At 36.6% G+C, this 24,405-nt stretch overlaps 1 protein-coding gene across 2 annotated transcripts; it reads right to left on the bottom strand.

The window, feature by feature from the left end:
- Positions 1-10,281: 10,281 nt before the first annotated feature.
- On the bottom strand, positions 10,282-22,602 carry LOC121420455. 2 transcript variants are annotated; one of them, XM_041615099.1, is made up of 2 exons: positions 22,330-22,602; positions 10,282-12,651 (listed from the first exon to the last, which is right to left on the bottom strand). In XM_041615099.1, the coding sequence occupies exon 2, from the start codon at positions 12,591-12,593 to the stop codon at positions 10,875-10,877; it is 1,719 nt and encodes a 572-aa protein (XP_041471033.1). In that variant the 5' UTR covers positions 12,594-12,651; positions 22,330-22,602; the 3' UTR covers positions 10,282-10,874. The 2 variants fall into 2 exon arrangements, with proteins under 2 accessions (XP_041471033.1, XP_041471032.1); XM_041615098.1 differs by lacking the exon at positions 22,330-22,602 and adding an exon at positions 12,856-12,993.
- Between the last annotated feature and the right edge of the window lie 1,803 nt (positions 22,603-24,405).

The following is a 24,405-nucleotide window of genomic DNA, read 5'->3' as shown; positions in this document are numbered from 1 at the left end:
AAATATCGTCACGATGGCCTCGGTGTGTGGGGGAGTGGGATGGGGCGCAACGCACACTTTGGAGTGTGTGTGGGCAAGGAAACAAGTAAAAAAAGGTTAAAAGATATCTTGAAATAAATTTTACTAGCTAAATTTCACTTTTTGTTTATGTTTAAGTTCTACTTTTATTCGCATAACTATTTCAAAGTTCTGCGCAAATCGTTTTTCACTAACTTTTCAAAAGTAAGTGGTGCTCACTCAAGCGGAAATATTTTTCGACAGTTATATCGTGGATCTGTACTAATGTTAAAATGTGGAAAAATCTTCAGAATATTACAAATGTATAATTTCACAGGATTTTTTCAAAGTGTAACCTTTTTTTGATACGCACTGTAGATCAACGCCTTATCAAATGACGATAGCGACGAGGTTGGAATCGGACCTTTGATCATGTTGATAGTGATAATTTTTCCATCTTCGACAAAGGTAATGATAATTACGGGGACACGTTGACCAACATGAAAGTGGTATTTAGATCGTTGTTTATCAAAGGTGACATTCGAATATGGCATAGTTTCATAAAGCTGATCGAGGATGGTGCCAGCAATTTCTCTCGAGTTTACACTTGACACCTTTAACTGCTTCTTAATTCTCTATATAATAAAGTGTTTGAATTGCAAGTGAATCGATCGTCCATTCATTCTTAGGACCCCCTTTTCATAGATTAGTTTATCAAAACTTACACGATGTTTGTGTTCTGTCACGATGTTCGTGTTCCACCACGAATAAAACGATTGTCATGTTGATTAATAACCTCTTTATTGATCGGTATAAGTGTTTTATGTTTACACTTTAAGACAAGGACGCTGTAAATAAACTAGGAATTTGACAGGATATCAATATCAGTCAGAAAATTTTTACGACCGCTCACCAGTAATCAAGTCATTGTCTGTCATTTTGTTTCCTCTAATTTTAATTGATTTATTAAAGCATGTTTATTACATCTTCCATAGTAACATGAACGTCTAAAATAAATCAATGGGAAATAGGCGAGGCCTACAAGAAAGTGTCGATGAATAATTTTTACATGTAAAATCATGAAGCTAGTACAATTGCAACTCTTAACATGATCGGCTCTGGATCAGCTGCTCGTAAAGTTAATCTAAAATAACATCAACATACTTGACTTTATTTTGCAGTGACATACATGTACATCCTCTAATTACATGTACAAATCATTAGTACTTACCTTGATATATTTGTTTGTGTATGTCTTTCAAGATGGAGCCGGCAATTTTTTTTATTTGACTGGTTCGATCTTGAAATAATTAAAGAATAAGGAGTCCAACATGGATGTACTGGTGAGGTAAATATTTCAAACAGATATTATTTACACATCTGACCGATGTTCACGTCATTTCTAAATCGATGCACGCTTCCCCGCTTCGCTTGCTCCAAAATTTTCTGAAACACAGTGCCATATCGAAAACAATCATCTACCATCTAACCAAATCAATGTTTTACAACATAAAATATATTCAGATTTCCACCACATTATTTTGCTTTATTTATATGTGGGTTTGATTTCTGACAAGGAAGCCCGTCTGAATATTGTCATTAAAAAAAATCCTCATAAGATTTTTTTTCATTTTCTTTTTCGTCTTTCGAATATAGCAAAGACTGGATATACACGTTGCGATATTACACATTTATTAACATTTGTTTCATTTGATTGAGCATGCATGGGACCAGCTAAAGCCAGACTCCCCTCCTTCTCATCTTTTACTTTCAAACAAGGTGGCGCAAAATTGCCACTCGATGCAGAAATCCTGCTGATAACTTCAACTGCGAATAGTCTACCCCCGGAGTCTACCATGATATCAATAATGTCTAAACCACTATTCTGCCCCACCCCCCCCCCCCCCAAAAAAAAAAAAATTGTCCTGAAAATGCATCATGACAATTGCATCAAGGAAATTTACAGTTCAAGATTTCCTTAAAGATATTTGCTTTGATATCTGATCAATAAATCATTCATAAATGCTAGACACTAGGGAAAATACTTTGTTTGCCGAGATGCATGGCTACCGTACATGTACATGACTGTTGGGAGATTGCTCGAATGCTGCAGATAGCTACTCGAAGACAAAGTCAAATGTCTGTTCATTACATTGAGGTAGGAGAAAGTTAAGTGGCGCAAAACTTTGGAAGAAGATGCAATTTTGTGCCGATGTCATGATCACTGTAGACATGATAATTACTTTGATCAATACCAACGGGAATAAGGAACTCTCAGGTTATTTGCAGAACAGTCACAGTGACACAGGGGAGTGTTATCGCATCAACTTGTTTGAGCAAGGTCTACGACAGCCGTTTCTTGAACATGTTATATGTAGCGCATCAGGGATCCGTTGCACAAAGAGTTGCAATCAAACGCATCTCAAAAAATCTCGCGCAACTTGATTTTCAACCAATGAAGCACCAGTATTCAGGACTTGCGCGTGATATTTTGACTTGCATTCAAACGCAACTCTTTCTGCAACAAACCCCTGAAATGATCAGACATCTTAAACAAAATCATATCATCTTCTTTCGGGAGATGTTTTTTTCCATAATAAGAAGTTATCGATCTGGCAAAACATATATGTCAGATTAATTACGAAATCAGAGAGATTTCCGTTTCAGGAAAGGATATCTCCTTTATCCCTCGAATAATTTCAGTAATAGCCAGAATCGTCCACGTATCAGCAGCAAGCTAGAGTATTTCCAGACTCTCTGGTCATGCTGTTCTTGATACCAACTGTAACATGTGGAGGTGATTTGTGTAACCGAATTAATCCTATTTCCTTGAATTTGCAAAGTTAACTCTGTTTCTGTTTCTGTTTGTGGTAACTCCCGTAGGAACTCGGCAGGACAGCATTTTTTTGCTGGTAAACGCCAAGCTGGTATATAACCAATTACCTTGGAAACATTTAACGTCTAGGTTAATCAGTCATAGTGGCTGACGTATAATAGACTCGGATGCCCATCACTTGAATTGTCTTTCCTTGAATCATGAACGTAGAAAGCCATGCCTGAACATCAATTCTCGGTAGTGATGCTGGGGAATACTGTGGAATCATCTGGTAATTTGTCGATCATTTCGGAGGAGTCTCTTGAGGTCTTGGACGCCTATTCGTATCCGGTCAGGCAGGGGATCATAGCTTCGTTCATGACCTTATTTTCGATCGTTACGGCTGCTATCACATTCGTCATTCTCAGACGATGCAAGGATATTTACGATGACGACCCCTCTATTCGACTCTTCCAGTTCGTTGCATTTGCCAATATGATGATTGGATTGTCTCTTTCTTTGGTGTTTTTGCTTTCCAACCCAAAAGGAAACGCCCCTTACATTGCCACGACATGTCAGATTGGTAAAACTCTCATCTACATCTTCCACTTCCAATCAACCGCCTTTGTTACCGCAATAACGATCAACCGATATCTTCTTGTGAAGTGGCCGCTGCAGTACTACAGAGTCGTCAGTTTCAAGAAGATGAACTTGATAATTTTCATGATTCTGCTAACCTCAACCCTGTATTTTGTGTACCTTCCCCTTCCTGGCTTCCCGTTTCTCGAGGGATTACAAGCTGAGTGCTTTCGTTCTACTTATGGTAATTCTCGCCAGCGAATCATAAGTCGCACCATGCTTCTGCTTTGGTCAATAAATCACGTGTTCATCATAGTTACCAACGTCTTGCTGTTAAAAATCGCACGTGACGTCCGACGGTCCAACCGCGTCGCCGCGGTTACGGACGCGTTGCAATTGCTGCCTACCGCGATGGGACGCAAACCTCTTGAGGTCCGACGTCATGTTAACCGCATCGCAACGAAACGTCAACACCGCGGCATTATTCGCGTAATCTCTATAAGCACCATATATTTTGTGTCGTCTGTGCCAGGCTTCGTAGTTCTCTCCATGATGTCAAATGAATCAGTGACTTTATCTCCTTACGCATACATAGGTGTGTGTTTCCTCGGTTTAGTAACCAGTGTATGGAACATCATTGCCTTCATCCTGTTCGATACCAAATTTCGGCGCGTAATCTGCAGCATGTTTAAAAGGACCACTCGCTCTGAACGAATAATGATACTATAGAAAATATCGAATTTTACAAAAAAATATGATCGTGAATGATTACTTAATTAATACTCCAGTTCTATACATCAATACAAAATTAATTGTTTCAATTTAATTAATCTAATATCTGATTCACTCCCCATTCAGCAAATGGATGGGATGTATACATGAGTGATGTGTGTGTGGGGTGTCTGGGTGGGTGGGTGTGTGTGTGTGTTTGTATTAACATACAGTCTTACAATAGTGTTGTTATTTTAATCGGAAACAGCTTTCCTATATGTTGTAATGTATCTTGTAACTTGAGCTTTTTTACTTGATTTTGAATGTATTTTCATGTAAATGTTGTTAAGGGTTATGCAATACGGATAGTCATCCTCTACAGATACCCTTTCTGTAATAAACCGTTTTCAATAAATATGAATATTACGGCCTGTTTCATTTAACCAAGAGAGGTACTCACGAAGCCAAGCTCCCCTCTTTCATCATGTTCATTTCTTTTCACTTTCAGATCCTTGCTCCTAGGAAATTCAAAATAAATTTGCCATCGTTTTCAATGCAAATTTGTTGGCGGGGCCTTATATTTCCTACAATGTTTGATCACGTTTAAAAGCAAAAGGGATATCGATCAGATGTTTCTGTTCATGTCACACCACCCAAACCGATTCCAGTTCGGTTACAGCTATTGCCTTATACAGTATGGTGCATCCGATCGGATTTAGATCGACTTCCCAACTTAAACAAGGTGACTTTTTGTAATTATTGCGTAAAAAACTTTTGCAGTAAAGCAGAGGTGAGCTTCTGCGTTGGGAAGCGTGTTACCAATGTTTGGTTACTGATTCGTTCTCAGCTAATAATGCAAGAATACATTTTTCTGAAAATAAGTCTTGAGACAGCATCTCCCTGGTAAAATGCTCATCGCGTGACGGCATCATGACGAGATCTGCTAGTGGCTGCCACTGACAGCTGTTATAAGCTATTGAAAATCCTCTGATCTGATTGGTCGAAATCAAAGAAGTCAGTGGCAATTGCTGATAGGTTTGGCTATTACATGCTTCTCCAACATAGCAATGCTCCTGACCTATATATCTGACTGCTAACGTCAGTTCCGGAGAGTCTACTTTTCTATCATCATCGCATAAAAATACCCTGCATAGCAATAAATATTAGCTCAGGCAATGTAGCATCGCAGCATGAACATTAAATCTCCTAAGATTTTCTTAAAAATAGATTTTATGGCGAGATCTCATTTCTACCAGACAAGTTAATTCTTAGAGAAGTTATTTTGTTTGCAAGGTGTTAAGATAAAGCTGAAGGTTGTTCGAATGCGGCATGCAGGCTATACAATGATATCTTCAGAGATAATGGCATCACGGTCGAAAAGACATTATTTGGCGCCTTACATTTGCTAAAAGATAAAAATGATCGTCAAAGTCACCCCTATAGTCATAATAAGTGATGATCAACAGGAAGGAGAATCATGAACTCTCTACCTATTTGCAAGACATCGACCATGTCGCCAGCTCGGGAATCTTTATTCATATGGATTAATTCGTGTTCGTGACATTCGATATGTTTGAGCAAGGTCTACGGCACGAGTTTCTTGAACATGCTAACGTAAGTCAGGAGAAACAGTTTTATTGCAGCTATCAATCTGACATCATCTCAACACACAATGTTTCCCCGTTAATCAAGAAAATTTCACATCTTTAATCATTTTGCTCGTATACCTTTTCTGTAACAACCGCTTTGTCACAGGTAACGTCATCAGCAAGGGATTTCATCAAACGAACATCAAGAATATAGTCTTTGGTTATATTGATAGTTTGCTAATCACAACAACATGTACAGGCCAAGATGAATTTGTTATTTTGGAAACTGGAATAAAGAAATAGCCTGAAACTGAAGGGCTTGGCTGACCTCAGAATCTTGACTGAGTGATTTTGTGAGCGTTGGGATCATACTCAGGAAAGCATTTCAAGAGATCAAGTTTATCATAGGTTATACTCCTGAACCATGGATAACATACGGATGGAAACAATCCTTAAAATGTGCTATACAAAGTTGACATCTCTTTGAATTTATTAAACAAGCTCGTTTGCACATTGCTACTTGTAAAATTTGTCTTTAGAAAATGTTTGACAGTAATGTCTGGGACTGATACGGTACCTACTGACCATCTATCAACCCTGTCCATAGAGCCTTTCGAGTTCTTGAACGCGTATCCGGTCCGACAGGTGATTATAGGTGTGTTAATGATCGTATGCTCCGTCATTACCGCGGTTATCACCCACATCATCCTCAAACGATGCAAGGATAGTGACGAGGATGACCGCTCTATTCGGCTCTTTCAGTTCGTTGCCTTTGCTAATACGATGGCAGGATTATCTATTTCGATAGTCTTCATGCTGTCTGATCCTGAGGGGAAATTCCCTTACACTACGGTTGTATGTCAGATCGGTAAAACATTCATCTACGTCTTCAACTTTCAAGCAACCGCGTTTGTTACCGCGATAACGGTCAACCGATTCCTTCATGTGAAGTGGCCGCTTCAGTACTACAGACTCGTCAGTTTCAAGAAGATAAACTTAATAATTTCAACGATTCTTCTTATTTCAAGTGTATATTGCGTCTACCTCCCACTTCCAAGCTTTCCTTTCGTCCAGGGGTTACAGCCCGAGTGCTTTGGGTCCCCTTATCTTGAATCTCACCAGCAAACCATCACTCTTTTCTTGCTGATAATGTGGTCAATAAATCATGTGATTATCTTAGGAACTAATATTCTCCTATTAAAAATCACGCGTGACGTCCGTAGATCTCGACGCGTCGCCGCGGTAACAGACAAATCGCAAACAACCGCATCGGGAAGCATATCCATTGAAGCATTCCGCGGGACCAACCGCGGCACAAGAAAACGTCAACATCGCGGCGTTATTCTCGTGATCTCAATAAGTGTCATATATTTTCTGTCATGTTTGCCAAGCATGGTTGTTTTATCTATGATCGCCGCTCAGACAGCGGAGTTCTCTCCTTATGTCTACCTTGGTGTGTTTTTGCTCGGTATAGTAAGCAGTGTCTGGAACATCATTGCTTTCATCCTCTTCGATACCAAATTTCGACGGGTCATCTGCGGTATGTTTAAAAGAACAACTCGCTCAGAACGACTAGTAATATTCTAGTAGCGATATTGTCAATTGATATACTTTAGAAAGCATTCAATATGAATAACTACAAGATTCATTTATTTTTGTTTCGGTATTTTTTTTATGTTTACGTAATAAATTAATGCCATTCATATCAGTCTAATTCTGTTTTTAATAGGCAGTCAGATGTGTTTTAGATGACATTAAATTCTGTACAAAACATCAATTACATAAACTGCGGTGAATGGGATGGAATGTTTGTCATACCTACAAAGACAAAGTGCACGATATCTTACCAAGGCGGGAAAGTCAATTATATTCATCCATGTTGTAACGTAATTTTAACATGATGAAAGATTCATTTTTTATGAATAAAAATGTTAATCTAGATTTATCCAGGTTTTATTCATGGAAACAGACACTGGTAACGACTTAATTAAATTCAGTTTATCTTCCTTAGACAAACTGTTGAAGTAATGATAATCTTTTGAGATCCGCTATTCAATTGTCATACTGTATCGGTAAAAATGAGTTTATGATATTACTAATCATGTAACATAAAATATAATCTGTAGTTAGATATATTTATCTCTCTCTCTCTCTCTTCTGAAAACGTTGTCGGGGTTTAGAAAATGTGGGGTTTCGACCAAACGTCGATAATATCTGATTTGAAATTGGCGACATCGGGATTTTTTAAAAAATCATGCAAATTATAGTAAAGTAAAGTTAGCTAATCATAAACATGATATCGACTAATGATATGTCATATGAATTAACGTAATATACAGTGCGTATCAAAAACAAGTTTACACTTTGAAAACGCTCTGGGAATTAAAAAAAAATATACAACATGTGGGTATTTTTCACATATAATCTTGGGTTTGGGTCTCATCTATTCAATGAAAGTAAAAGTTTTGACAGAATGTTACACTTTAGTGAGCACTGTCCATTTGTAAAGCTCGCAGAAATCTGTTTGCGCAGAAATGCTCATTTTCACGCAGTGTCAAGGGGGGAAAGGCGAAATCAAACTTACCCTGCGAAACATTTTTCCTACATTTCCCTTGCACTTTTAGTCAATTAAGATAAAACATTCAGGCATTTTTAATCAAATTTGCCGCCCAAATTGAAATTTCAACACTTAGTAAGCACAACTTTTACCCTTTTTGTGCCAGCTGGATCTGAGGACATACCTGAATCTGAACACAGTTTCCATCAGACATCTCCAGAACCTTTTCACTAAGTTTTTTTATCATTTAAAGTGGGTGACATTTCATTTTTCATTTAATACTTGTGTCTCCACACTTTTCTCAAGCTTGACAATGATTAACAAAATGAAAATCAAGCCTCATTCATTTTATGTAAATCACAGCTCAGTGTAAATCAAATATCGTCTTGATGGCCTTGGTGTGTGGGGGAGTGGGGCGGGGCGCAATGCACTCTTCGAAGTGTATTGGGCAAGGAAACAAGTTAAAAGAGGTCAAAGATATCTTCAAATAAATTTTACTTGCTAAATTCTACGTGTTCTTTATAATAAAGGTTTACTTGTATTCGCATAGCTATTTCAAAGTTCTGCGCAAATCATTTTCACTAACTTTTCAAAAGCAGGTGGTGCTCACTCAAGCGCAAATATTTTTTGATAGTTATATCGTCATTTGCTTAAATTGATCTGTACCAATGTGAAAATATGGAAAAATCTTCAGGATATTACAAATGTATAATTTTACAGGATTTTTTCAAAGTGTAAACTTTTTTTTATACGCACTGTATTATATTGGGCTTGGGATAGTTTTATTGGTGTGGCCATATTATAAGTATTCATTATATACCAACACTTAAGATATCATATAACACCAATGTTTTTAGAACATGTAGAATGTCGATGAAATATCTGGGTCAAATATTTCCAATAATCAAGGGAGATTTAGATCATGAAATCCGGGTTAGATGTCATGGAATATGAAGTGTGTTACACGATCAAATTTTTAGTGCTTTTTATTGACAATTGTAATAAACTACTGAAATCCTCCAGAATTGTGTAGTATGATCAAATTGTTATCTCTAACATATACCATACTTTTAATTTCATTTTATAATTTTGAAAAGTCAAGAGAATTAAACTGATTAATTGTCGTATAGCGTTGAGTTACAATAAGTGGGTTTGTGTGTGTGTGTGTATGTATGTATGTGTGTGTATATATTTGTGTTTCATTACCTTCGAATTGATATTACAACCATATCAAGGCGACAATCAGCATGCGCTACTGATCATTTCATCAAAATAATGGGAATTAATTATTGATAATTAGGTAGGCCTTCTTACGATTTCGTCTTTCCCAGAGTATGAGAGTCTTATTGTCTTTATCGTTGTTTTAACTGTTATTATCTTACATCATGAATATTATTTTCGCATCCTAATTGCTATCATTATCATCATCATAAATTTCATCATCAACGCATTTAGTGAAATTTTTGCCATTATTGCCACTTTTGTGCGATATCATGATAATTTTAAGTATAACTATCATTTTCGTTATAACTATTAAACGAAATTGGTCATGCTTTTCGATACCGCAGTTGGTTATGCATTGATCATTTTTTTTTCCGTGCAATGCCCCCCCCCCCCTCTCCCAAAAATTGTTTAGTTCATTTTATTATAAACCTGACTGGAAACTTTCATTTCTTAAAACTTCCTCTCCCCCTCACTCTCCACCCCTTCTCTCTCACTCTCTCTCTCTCTCCCTCTCTACCATGTCTACCTCTCTGTCTCTCCATCCCTGCTTGCATGTCTATCTCTATGTCTGGGGTCTTTCTCTCTATCTCTTTATCTTTCATTCGTTATTTATTCCACCTCCTCTCTCTTTATTTTAAATACACATCAGCTCCCTCCCCAATTCTGCTTTCTATCAAATGTCAAGACATGGGAAAACTTTGTATCCCACCTCTTATTGTAGGCAAACTGCCTTCAAAGTGCTTTGCACAATCACCAACCAGGATCATAACTGAATAATTACATACAATAAAAAAAAACAATTAGCGCAATAAATATATTTAGATATCATTTAATCACAATTTAGTGTGACTCATTATGCACAAGGTTATACCATGGACTACCTCCATGGATATACACGTAACAAGGTGATTTTTTTCTAAATACACAAAATCTTCGTGATCTTTGGCAAGTAAGGTATAGGTAATGCACATCAAACATAATACATGGACTAGATTCAGGATATCGTAAACTAGTGAATATGAATAAGGATTTGAAGAGAATGTCTTGAGAAGAACTTAAAATTCACGAAAATTACGATTATCTTCCTTGAATAACATGGAAAATTATTCTGTATTGATATGCTTTGTAACAGGGAGGGATTGGCGGTTTTGGTTAAATGGTCAATATGAGAAGATCATAAATCAAACATGATTGTATGACAAAATATGAGATATCGAGAGGGTTAATAAAAAGAAAACCTAATAAAAAATGCAAGATGAGTTCAATTATTCGCAATTGTAATATTCTTGGGCATCGTGTTGTTTTCGTACATGGGAAGTAACTTCCCCGGGGTTTTTTAAAGCAAAATAGGGAGAACATGCCCCTTGAAAACACCCATGTTCGTAACCAGTAGCATCATCAGTTACTTCATATTATCATTGGGACTATTAATGAGCGACTTTTCAAGCTGCTTGAATCGAGGATCCAGTGAAGCTCTCTTTGTTGCCTCCGCTCGAGCGAGATCCTTCATTTTTTGACGCAACAGAGCAACGTCGCCGCCAGCTTCAACTTCCCTCTTTGACGTTTTCAGCATCAGGTGCGCCGGAAGCGTCCTAACAATACGGCGAATCACGTGATAGTCAACCTCCTCCTCATCGTTGACGTCACAATTCTTTCGGGCATTGTCTTTGTTGTCCTTTTCCTGGGTTTCGTTTTCGCCGCTCCCACCCCAGATGTGACTACTGTCCTGATTGTCCGTTTTCGGTAGAGAGGAAGATGAATGGGTCTTCGCTGTACTTTCGCGCGTTTTCTTTGGCAAGGTTGAACTGGCGGATTTAACGGGTTTAATGCCATTTTCATGTCGATGACGTTTTGAACGTTCTTGATTTGGATTAGCGGTACTGTCGCGGCGTGAACCGCGCCTTGACCGGCTGTGACCTTTCTCGCTTGCCTGAATTGCTGTTATCAATTTATCCCGTGTAGGTGCTGACACCAGAACTGAGTGGTCACTCTGCTGCCGAATTAACTGCGGCTTTCTGTCAGTGACGGGTGAGTTTGGAAGGCTAACACTTGCTGGGCGGTGCATTTCCGACAAAGCTGGTACTGTCGGTGGAGGCGACTTTCCTTTCACTTTCACGTTAGGTGCAGCTTGGGGCGGCAAAGATGCGGTTAAGACTGAGGCATCTCTCTCAGGACTTGAGATCGGAGATAGTTTCAAGTCACTTGTTGACGGAGACTCCACTGGAAGTTGCGAAGCAAGAGATTGAACCGCGGGAGTTTTTTTGAACGACATAGCAAAAAGGCCAAGTGCTCTTACTTTTAGAACAGGAAACCTTGTTTTCGGTTTTACCGTTTCAGCAGAACCTCCAGCGTTCGGTTTCGCATTATTCAAGGGATCAGCATCTTCGACATCACTCTTCTGTACTTCCGGTTCAAGATTACTGGTTGCCTTGCTCTCCTCTCCCTTGTCTTCTTCCACCACTTCTTCAACTTTCATCTCAGATTCTAGTTTCTGTTTCCAAGCACCTGACATTAATGGTGGCATCTTAACCTTTTCTCTCCTGGATCCAAAGACTCCCCTGCTTGCCAGGTCTCGCTTTTCTTCCTCCTTTCTATCACGCTCAGCTTGCTCGCTTTCTTTAGATGCTGTCATCGTTGTTTCCTGTACATCCGTTTTAGATTCGTCCCCCTGTGGAACTTGATCTGCTGATGAGGGTTCGTCTTCGAGCCCCATTGTCTTTAGCGATTCATCAAGAGACTTTTCGTCAGAAGTCCCTTGTTTGAAGTCCTTGCTCTCTGGGCTCGTACTCGACTTTGGTTTAAATGAAAATACGTATTCCTCTTTTAGCCAACTGTTGTCCCCATCCCGAGGAGGAGGAGGGATGCAATTGAGATACTTAGGTCTCTGTGCAGCTTTTACAAAACGAAGATCATTGTCCTGGTCAAACACCTGCTTCATGAAGAAATTTCGCTGGTTCCACGACATCGCCGTTTCCCGTTTCCTCTTCTCCCGGTCGATCTTCCTGAGGGTAGCAGCCAATCGCCGTTCCTCACCCGGGTTTCCCAGTGAGATGCCTATCTCCCCGTTCCGGCCACCCCTCGACTCCAAGCGGCCGCTACGTCTAGCTACCTTCTGAGCCATAGTCTCGGCTACATGTATCTTTCACCTCTGATCAGTTCCTCGTGATCATGATCATATTCTGCAGGGGAAATGAGAAAAAAAACGTGTAAATTAATAAGACTGTTACCTTCAAAATGTCCAAATTATTGGTGGTTCAAGATTTCTTAAAACATTCAGCATTCTTAAACAAGTTTCAATATCCATTTCCGAAAGATAAATCCTCAAGAGGCGTTACAATTCATAATGTCATAAATACAAAAATAAGAAAAACTTCGTTCCTTACAAAAAACAAATCCATCCGACTTCATGTGATGATGAACCAAGAGCTACCAAGTGGCAGTATTTCAATAAATACTTCAATGTTGGAATATCGAGTATCAAAATAGCCGACCAGCTACACAGCGTAACCACATCGATGTCAATTAAGTATTATAACCCAAGTGGTGTTTGACCACACCAATAATTTCTTTAATGTCCACAATATCGAAAAAGGGAGCTCTCGGCACAAATCAATCGATAAGACTCCGAAGGTAAAGGCCACAATAAAGAATAAGAACCTCCCAAAGCGACCCGCTCCTTCAATGTAATTCCAGATGTTAACTCATCCCTTTACCGGGGCCATTTTATCATCTAGTTTAACCTATTGTTGTTGCGAAAGCACCCGTTATTGCGGTCACCCAAAACTTTATAGAGACCTTTGTTCGGATACATTGATCAGTTATCGATTGGTTTTGTGTAGTAGTGAAAAGAAAGAAAGGTAGAAGTATGCAAACTAGTATTCAGTGTTGCTGGGATATTTGAGTTTTGTTTAGAGAATGGAGATCGGAGCTACATGTCTCGGGGTAGTGTGTGGGCTTTACCGTCTGGTCGAAATCATTAAAAAAAAACACACAAATTAATGTCAGAAAAATAAGTTTTTAATCAATTGAGTTTTGAAAACATCAGTTATATCATTCCCATGATTGAAATGTGACTTTCACTGGTTCATTCGATTGTGATACAAACGTTTTCAAAGAAAATGAAGTGTACAAATGAGATGAAAAATATAAATCACTTACTTGTCGACAGAAATAATACACTTATTTCAACACAGGATTAATATCTTTTTAACAGTAAGTTGTAAGCATGAATTAAGAATCCGGGCACATTCGATGATCCATTTATATATCTTAGTTCATTGAAAAAAAGTAGATCCAGTACATGACATTTGATCTCACGAATTAACACGTTTTATTTACACAAAAAAGTAAAATTTATACATGTATGCTATAATTCTTATATAGAATCTGGTAATTATTTTAACAGCTAATTGATATTATTGTTGATAACATACATGGGATAAGCTTACTAATATAAGCAAATATCGGGTTTGGCTGTAAATTTGGAATGATCATGAGAGAAGTTAGGCCTACTCTGCAAAAACTCTGGTGTTGATTAACACCAGCCCGGAATCTTTATATGTCCACACCAGAGAAGTATTGAAACAACACCAGTTTGGAATCAAACCGATGCTTTTTTAATACTAATTGGTGTTGTATGAACACCTATCTGGTGTTAGACCAAGAAGATGATATCTCCTTGGTTTGACCAAAACGAAACTGGTGTTGCTTCAATACTTCTCTGGTGTGGACATATAGAGATTCCGGGCTGGTGTTAAATCAACACCCGAGTTTACTCATGTCTGGTAAAACTGTTAAATTTGAATTATAATGCTCTTTGTACATTACAGTGTCCCCATTTTATCGTGGAAATGATTATTTCACCTACATAATAAGAAAAAGAATGATCGTTATTAGTTTAAGTGCTAATAACAAAATTGCCATACGTCCTTTTATGTAATGTTTAAGGCAGTGACTATTTGAAGTGAACTTTGGGGAGGGAAATATATCTATCGAATTTATTTCAATCTGATGATCCCGATTGAGCCTTTTTTGCTTTTATTTTTTCTAATTCATTTTATTTGACTTTTCTTTTTTTATATTCTTTTAAGTGTTATTAACATTATTTTGTATTTCTTTATATTTTTTATGTTTCATTTGTCTAATTTGTATTTCCATTTGATTATTTATTTATATATTAATTTATCTATTTATTCATTTCATTATTATCATTATCATCATTTTTTTCATTCGGGGGGGGGGGGGGCAATCATGAAATCCTGGAGCTCAAACATCATAGTCTATTCTCATACACCCTAAGTAATTTTAACTCCCTTGAGTTCAGTCGGGAAAATTAACAAATCAATACCAGCTTGTCATTTATGCTTCAAGAGGGAGCAAAACGTGCGAAATGTCATTAATTCAGGTCAGATATATACATGTAGGTGATAGTAAGTGATGGATGCAAACATATAAAGAATCCTGTTCTTTAGGGTATATTGACATTTTACATCTCAAAGATGCGAAGCTATGAAACGAAAATCGATTAATGAGCACTCCATTGATTTGCCCGAAACGAGGTCGGGTTTGATCAACAACATGGCGCTTGGAAATAGGGAAATGAAATGTTAAACAATTATCAAGTCATAAGTAGAGTGATTATAATATGCGGAAAACATACAAATTGACCCAACGGTAACTAAAAATTTAAAACAATTGAAATGAATCAATCGATTAAGTGTATACTATTTATAATCATCACAGGACTATTTCATGAAAGTCGTCAGCACCTATACATTATCTTTCTCTAACCGTTGCCATAGTAACCAACAGTAGCCAGTTATTCTCAGCCAATTAGCAATCTCAAATTTAGTAACCGCTCACGACTGATGTCATTAAGATGTCACTGAAATATCTCTTTAATTGTTCGGCAAGGACCTGGGAGCGATTTGTAAAGAGGGGTGTCAGTTTGTTAGCAAGCACCCCCCCCCCCCCCCGAAAAAGGAAGAAAAAAATCCAAAAAGGAGGGGATTTTCGTCAGAAAAAAAGTGACACGAAAAATGTTTAAAGCTGAAAAAAGAAAAAGAAAAAATGGAGGAGATTTTGGTCAATATCTATATTTCAGAGTAGCAACCGCATTTCATGGGGGATTCTATGTTTTTCATGCCCCCCCCCTGTTTTTTTCGGGTTTTTTTTTTACCAGGAGTCCCCAACCAGGAGCTATCTATAATTAAAGGACAAGTCCACCCCAATAAAATATTGATATGAATAAATAGAGAAAGATCAAACTAGCATAACACTGAAAATTTCATCAAAATCGGATGTAAAATAAGAAAGTTATGACATTTTAAAGTTTCGCTTTCATTTCACAAAACAGTTATATGCACATCTCGGTCATTCCTCCCTGAACATGTGGAATTCCATTATTTTAACATTTTGTGCTTCAGGCAAGGAGGTTCTAATCATCAAATTCGTAAAAATTGAAATATTGTATAATTCAAACAATAAAAAACAAAAGAAATAGTGAGTGAGTGACATCATCGACTCTCTCATTTGGATGTAACTGGCTCGTTCATATAACTATTTTGTTAAAAAATGAGCGAAAATTTGAAATGTCATAACTTTCTTATTTTACATCCGATTTTGATGAAATTTTCAGCATTGTGCTTGTCTGATTATTCTCTATTGATTCAAATCAACATTTTTCTTGACGTGGACTTGACCTTTAACATTTTTTTTCTTATACGCTCATTTTTTTTGTGAGAATACGCACACCGGGCTGCTCCTTCCAAAATGCACACCCCTTTCCATTTTCACTGCCCTACTTTAGTTTGAAAGGTTGTACTTTTCGAAGGACGTTCAGAACAGGAAGACAAGAAAATGAGATTATCTCAGGCGAAGGAGGAAAGACAAATATTCCTCCAAAGGACTTGCTCTTGTTTTCCACATCTTAACCTGGTCTAACATGCTCGGTTAGTCCATTATTCATGTTATTCAAGTCTGCTTTAAGTGACAGCCACACCTACGAAACCGACTCCAAACCGACCAATGGTATGTCTTTGGTAATAAGGTAATAGCTTTGGTCGGTCTGGATTAGGTTTCGCTCGTGTAACTTGGTCTCTCTGTGTGCATTGCAGGTAAAGACGTGTTTTGTGTACTAACAATTAGAAAGCAAATAACAGGTACATGCGAACATCCTTGATGGTCAATAGCTGACAAACCTTTTTTAAACGGACAAGTTTTTTGTTCACACATAGCGACGACTGGCAAGATAGGAATGGGCTGGTCATTTGAACATGTTGAATGTGTTCATACAATTATCTCAAATTAAAATCGTTATTTTTATTGAGAGGAAATGTAGAAGTGAGAGTTACAGTTCAGTTTATTTCCAGTGAAAAGTGGATCCGGAAAGAAAGAATTCCCTGTGAAGATAACTAAATTAAGTAATGTACTCAAATTTGATTAAATATCATATAACTGTATACCTAATAGAAATTCTAAAAATAAAACGTTTCTTGTCAAAACAACTAGAGTATCGAGGGTTTTTTGTTTAATGACAATCTTGTATTTCTTTTAATAACGAATATATTTAGTGACCCTTTGATCCTGTTGATCGGATTATTAGTTCAAGTTTGAAAAGCTTAAGAATCGTACACAACTAGCTCTCATTCATCAAGATGTCAGGTCGCTGAAAAGGAAGGAAGGGTCTCTGAAATGGTGGTGCTAAGCGTCATCGTAAGGTTCTACGAGACAACATCCAAGGTACCCATGTATCACGAAGCTTTATGTTAATTAGATTTGTTTCAAATTGAATAGACTCGACCGGAAAGGGGGAGGGGCAGAATATGACAGCAGAAAATAGAAGCAATAGCTGAAAAATGGAAGACTGACAAATCAAAGCAAAACGTCCATGAAAATCTTTCTGAAATATATAAGCATGCCGTGGAGTGATTTGAATATCAGACGACAGGCTAAAGATACAATTACAGGTTTCCACGATGCATTGGATCGGTTGTCTCCTGTCGATTTTCACAATGAAAAAGAGAAACAACAGATACCTACAAAGTACAGAAACCTCAGAAGAATCAGAAATGAAAAGAGGTCAGCGAATTCTTATCAATGACTGTTGGTTCTTTATGATTATACAACTGATCGAACAAAATTGAACAAACAAGACTTTAATGAGCAATTATCCAATTTCTGTGACTGAAAATCATTATCTAAATTTTGAATGACATAAAAGTGAGGGGGTTTCCGGTGCCTTGTGCATTTCCACTTTGCAAGCAACATCTTCAGGTAAATTTGGGCTTTACAGATCGAATATTCAAAAGTCGGATACAAATGATATCTAATGCCCTGAACTTCCCACAAAGGAAAATCCTTCTGCAATTCAGAACCTTATGAGCGAATGAATTAAAGTGAAATCTTGAAACATAAAAATATTTGAAATACCATATCGAAGAATTTACTGTATTGGGTCTAGCGAAGTTTACAACAGCAAAATGTTTGAATTTGTCTATTCAAGTCCATCTGTTAAAAAGATGAATTAAATAGTTAAAAGAATAAATAAATAGACTCTAAATTATCATGATTGCATTTCTTCTCTTTTTCTTACCAGAGGGAGGTGGAAGGGGCTCCGTGGACGTGGGAAGTGGGGATGCTGAAACACCCTTAAGATTTATTTTTTGGGGGTGCTGCTGTTTTAATAGCTGTGACAAAATGGAGAAATATAATATAATAATTCGTTAAAAACCATGGTTGAAAACTATTGAACATGCCTGGAAATGTTATCTTCTCTATGCATCGTAAGAAGAGAATATGACTTTTATCACCTCAAGCTATGTATTTCTCTTGTTGTTTGAACCCCCCTTGGGCATGTTCCTTAAGCACCATTCACAGAGAATGGAGTAGGGGTAATTATGTACACATAGTGCGAAAGGGGAGAGGTTCCCCTCATCAATCAATAGAGATTGAAATTGTACATAAATGTGAGTGGGACAATAACATAAACAAATAGTATTAATAGGGACACCTGCAGATAAGTACAATACTAGATCTATTTTGTTTGTGTTCTTTGTGCTGTTAAAACGGGATTCATCGCAATGGATGATTAATGAATATCGCGGATCATTAGCTAAGCCGCTGCTATAGAGATAGTCACGTGACTATTGCGTGGAATTATTTGAAGAGGAACGGGGGGGGGGGCTTCATTTTTACATTGCGCCGAGAAACCTGATTTATGTGTTTAGATTTTAGTCATTTGATTCATAAAAAGAAATATGTATATAAATAATTTTGTAAAAATACATGAATAAAAATTGATGAAATAACAAAAGATAAATAAGCAAACAAACAGATCAACAAATGATAGATAATTATTTTCAAAGTGGGATACATGCTTTTCATAAAATTTACATGTTAAAAAAATTAGGTTAAGGTATCAGTGTCTCCCTTTAGGAGATTTTTCGTCGGTAGGATTTGAAAATAATATGAAGAAATAGTATGAAGTAATACTAAGTTTAGATAATAAATCGTCTACCTAGAAAATGTCAATGAGCGTGGTAACAGTTCGAAGACTATAAGCCCGGGTATGGAATTCATATTAAATCAGTAACGGTACGAATGGGGAGGTGAAGGGGGGGGGCTCAAACATTAGGTCTCTGATAACCTTATCCTCACACTGTGACTCAACTATCAATGTATACTGCATGAACAGATAACTATTCACTGAAAAAAGCTACGCACTTGACTCATCGAATATTCTTTTCTTCTTGATGTTTTAATCCCTCTTAGCCATGGTCGATTACCATGGTCTGAAATCGATTGTGTCGTTCGCGTTCTCCTTACCCTCTTTTCATCCTGTTCTTTTCATGTTTTGAGGGGTTTTCATCTTCCTGCTTTTTTCTTAATTACCCATTCTTGTCCCGTACTTGACCTTGTTCGGTTTTCTCTATCAAGTCAATGGTTTAAATCAGTGAAATTCAGTTATATTTTCATGTTGTTGTATAAAATCTAATAATAAACGCATTATGTTGATCTTTTTTTAATAAGTCAATCAAATCTAGGAATAAACGTCAATGCTGGTTTTGTTTAATCAAGATATTGTCATTAAAACCCAAATCATCTTATACAATCTAAAATCAACATTTATGAAATGTCGCAAAAGATGAACCTGCTTTGCTACTTCACATACCAGTTTCAATTTAATGCATGATTACAAATGTAAAAGGAGACTAAGCTTAAATATCTAGGAGACAGAGTTTAAACATTTTTTTTTTGAATGAATGCCATAATCATAAAACAAAACATGGAATAATTGCTGAGAACTCAAGATCGAATCCGGCTCCTACACAGCAATGTAATTGTGGAACGGCATTTGGTTACCTAGCAACACTATACACAAATCGCCGAAAACATGGAATCGACAGAGAAAGAGAATTGGCATAACTAGCTGACCATAAATTTCAATGAACTTGAAGGATAAAGTTCACGGTCGAGTCACCTTTCAAGCTATTTTTCAGATATTATCTGATCAGTGACTCAGAAATGACAGTCTGTCGGGGGTATTGAATACAGGAATTTCGGGGTATTGAAACCGGATCTTGCGTGGAGAAAGAATACTACATTCAAGGCCATCTGTATCAGTAAATAGTATACAAATAATAAAAAAAATATGCAGTATTGTATATGGTACATCTCTAAACTGTGAAGGTGAAGTATTTGTGTAAAGAAATAGGAGCACTAATACCAATACTGCTACAATTACTTATACTGTACTATTACTATTACTATTACTACTACTACTACTACACTACTACTACTACTACTACTACTACTACTACTACTACTACTACTACTACTACACTACTACTACTACTACTACTACTACTACTACTACTACTACTACTACTACTACTACTACTACTACTACTACTACTACTACTACTACTACTACTACTACTATTATTACTACTACTACTACTACTACTACCACTGCTACTACTACTACTACTACTACTACTACTACTACTACTACTACTACTACTACTACTACTACTACTCTACTACTACTACTACTACTACTACTACTACTACTACCACTGCTACTACTACTACTACTACTACTACTACTACTACTACTACTACTACTACTACTACTACTACTACTACTACTACTACTATTACTACTACTACTACTACTACTCCTACAATACTACTACTACACACTACTACTACTACTACTACTACTACTACTACTACTACTACTACTACTACTACTACTACTACTATACTACTACTACTACTACTACTACTACTATTACTACTACTACTACTACTACTACTACTACTATTATTACTACTACTATTACTACTACTACTACTACTACTACTACTACTACTACTACTACTACTACTACTACTACTACTACTACTACTACTCCTACTACTACTACTACTACTACTACTACTACTACTATTACTACTACTACTACTACTACTACTACTACTACTACTATTACTACTACTACTACTACTACTCCTACTACTACTACTACTACTACTACTACTACTACTACTCCTACTACTACTACTACTACTACTACTACTACTACTACTACTACTACTACTACTACTACTACTACTATTACTACTACTACTACTACTACTACTACTACTATTATTACTACTACTATACTACTACTACTACTACTACTCCTACTACTACTACTACTACTACTACTACTACTACTACTACTACTACTACTATACTGGTAGTAATGGTATCTATTATTTACACTGGGAGTATTCATTTACTGATAGGAGTATTCATTTACTGATAGCAGTATTAATGTTAGGATTAACAGTGATGGTGATAATAATAATGATATTGATGATGATGATGATAAAATAACATTATCAATAATATTAATAATAATAATAATATTGATTGTAATAATTATAATAATAATCGCAATAATAATAATAGTAATAATAGAAATAATAATAATGATAATGATGATAATAATAATGATTATAATCATGATGATAAAAGAATAACAACAAAACGAATAATGGTAATGATAGTGATAATGCTAAGTTAATGATAATAATAATGTCATATTCGTTATGTACATGTATTTTAAATATATTAATTTCAAAGTTGCTGTGTTAACGAATCTATGAAAATGAAGAGAAAGAATGAAAGTCATTAAGAAATGAATTATTTTCATCATTAATCATTGTTTTTCGTACGTTGTGTCTGTACTCTTCTAGAATATCGTTTGTTCTAGTTGAAATTGTACTCCTCTTTTCTGTCACATTACATCGACCCCCCCCCCCCCCCTTCCCCCTCTCTCTCTCTCTCTCCCTCTCTACTTATCTGCGTCGCTGTCTCCCCTTCTGAATAATTATTTCTCCTCGGAGATACCATAATTTTGTATTTGTATACGCTGGTGAAGATTTGTTTATATGCCATTTTGATTAGAGTTCTGCCAGTTACGGCAAACTATACCATAATTATCCCTTTTTCATATTAGAAGGATGCACATGAAAAATATTTCACATATGTATTGGTAATAATTTTATTATGTGAGAAGTGAGATTTTTTATTAATAGAGTAAATGGCGACAATAGTCAAATATGACTAATCGCCACTCAAACCAATCTAAGAAGAAGAAGAAGCTGTTTCATAAATGTCACTAAACAGCAGCTTGAACAGATATAGAACCATGAGAAGTGAAGAAATAAAAAAACGAACGGGAGAACAAAAAATACCAACACAATAATCACTGTAAAGTATAACTGGAATGATAATACATGTTAATGTGCGCATAGCGACGTCCTGAATTTATTAAAAGTAACAGCTTTTAAGCACTTACTTTATTATGTCGAAGTCCACGTTCCTTATAATATTATTCCTTCGCGAGCTTTGCTTGGGAAAAAAACATAACTCGATTGAATTTTGGTATTATGCTTCGTAACTCTTGTTAATGATGCCGTACTTCGAAGTTCAGACTCGAGAGCATGCACTCGTACTGAAGGCTTTAGTAAGTTCTACAATGTACTTAAGTATTCGATCCGTTTATGGTTTTATTGTTGGCTAGGCTCATCCCAATACCCCCTGTGGTATGCCCTCTGAACAGTGTCATTACACTTCTCGACTGTCTATACTAAGCGTTTGATTCAAAAGATTGTCAGTTAAACCCGGATTCAACACTCGACGCGGTGGGGCTTAAAGTTCTAAAGTTAAATCTAGTCATCCATCCTCCCAACTTAGAAACTTTGTCGCTTCGTTCTCTCGCTCTCGAGTTTATTCGATGTTTTTTTCTCTGTAATGCGTTTTGCCCCCCCCCCCAAAAAAAAGGAATTTTATCATTGCTCTTCTTTCGCCTCCACCTTCATCTATTCTTCCTGTCTCGTTTTTCTTTTTCATCTCCCATCTTATTTTTTTCTCTCTTTTCCCGATCATTTCTTTTTTCACATTGAACTTATTATTTGCCACCAAATTCAGAGTTGCAAGATTATGTTCATCTTAAACGTAAAATCGACTTTACGTTTAAGATGAACATATAATCTTGCAACTCTGATCGTGCTTGCCAACATTACATTAAAGAAATTTCATTACATTTCGAATACATAATTTGCTTTTAAGAACCTTACACATTGTTACATGCATGGTAATATTTTTTATCATTATTATTCTTTCTTTTTTTTTGGGGGGGGCTTGTTTGATTTTTTTAAGAGAGAGATAGGTATTTCATCTTTCTTTTTTCTTATTCCATCCGCACAATTATTTTCTCGTTGAGTATTCGATGAATCCTTATCACAGTATAATAATGTCTTTCTCGAGTGTCTAATCCTTGGTAAACAAAGCATCCTAAAATGGATCGAAGACTATTGCTTTACTTCGCGGGGAGTTTCTTTCTGATTGAACGCCCGCCCCCTCGGTGTCATTGTTGTCCAACAAAGCGTCTCGACTATCGATCACATTTCGATACAAAGGCTCGAGTTTATTTTATGCCGGTGGGGGTAAAAGAAATTGGTACACTACCATGATAATTGAACAGCAAGAGAGAGGGAGGGGTGAGTGCCCCCCGCCTTTTGATCATTATATCTTACCCCTTACAAACTGAAGTAGCAATGTTGCATATTTTACAAATAAATTTAACAATAGTAATCAGTTTTCTTCCCTGCCTTCATATTAGAGAAGCTAGTAAAGTGGCTATAGTTGTTGGATAACATCTGTTCAATAATTATCAGTAACAATTGTGCAATTTGGAATCCTCGATTCGGAGAAAATAGCATGGAAACAAAAGTCATTATTATTCCAAAAAAAACTAATTCAGCTTGAAAAGGGTAAAAGATCGCGCATCACCAAAAAAGAGGGCGTTATTCTGTGTCGTCGGAAGTGCTAGATTGAGTGTGCGCCAACAGACGACGCCAATTTTCATGATTTTAGGGGTTACACCCGGCGTCAATATAACAAAAAAATTTTTGCGCATATTTGGCATCAACAGAAATAACGAGTTTTTCTTGACTTTGAGGGACTATGAAGTATATGATGACGCACTGTCAATGGGTTGTGTGAAGTATAATATGCATTTGTAAGTGACCCCTTTTGAAATATTTTTATCAACACAACTTTGTCTGAACTTCATGGAATATTCATTAATCTTAATTATTTGTCATCATCTCCATTATCTTGAGATGACGCAAAATCGCCATCGCCATATTCATTACTATACAACTATTACAATCATTCCTTCATGATTTGATTAATTTATATGCCAATCAGTTCATTCACCAATTCATTAATTTGTTTCTCCATTTATTTATTTATAATTTATATTTTCATCGCCATTCATTCATCCACCCATCCATCCTCCATTCATTCATCTATCCATTCTCTTATCCATTTGTCGTTCTGTTTTCACATCAGGGAACAGTCTATGATC

The sequence above is a fragment of the Lytechinus variegatus genome, chromosome 8, assembly GCF_018143015.1.
Source record: "Lytechinus variegatus isolate NC3 chromosome 8, Lvar_3.0, whole genome shotgun sequence".
NCBI classification, from domain to species: Eukaryota; Metazoa; Echinodermata; class Echinoidea; order Temnopleuroida; family Toxopneustidae; genus Lytechinus; species Lytechinus variegatus.
This window is presented reverse-complemented; position numbering and strand designations above follow the sequence as displayed.

Bases quoted from the DNA above. Each gene is read 5' to 3' on its own strand.
- LOC121420455 (XM_041615099.1), bottom strand. From the start codon at position 12,593: ATGGCTCAGAAGGTAGCTAGACGTAGCGGCCGCTTGGAGTCGAGGGGT.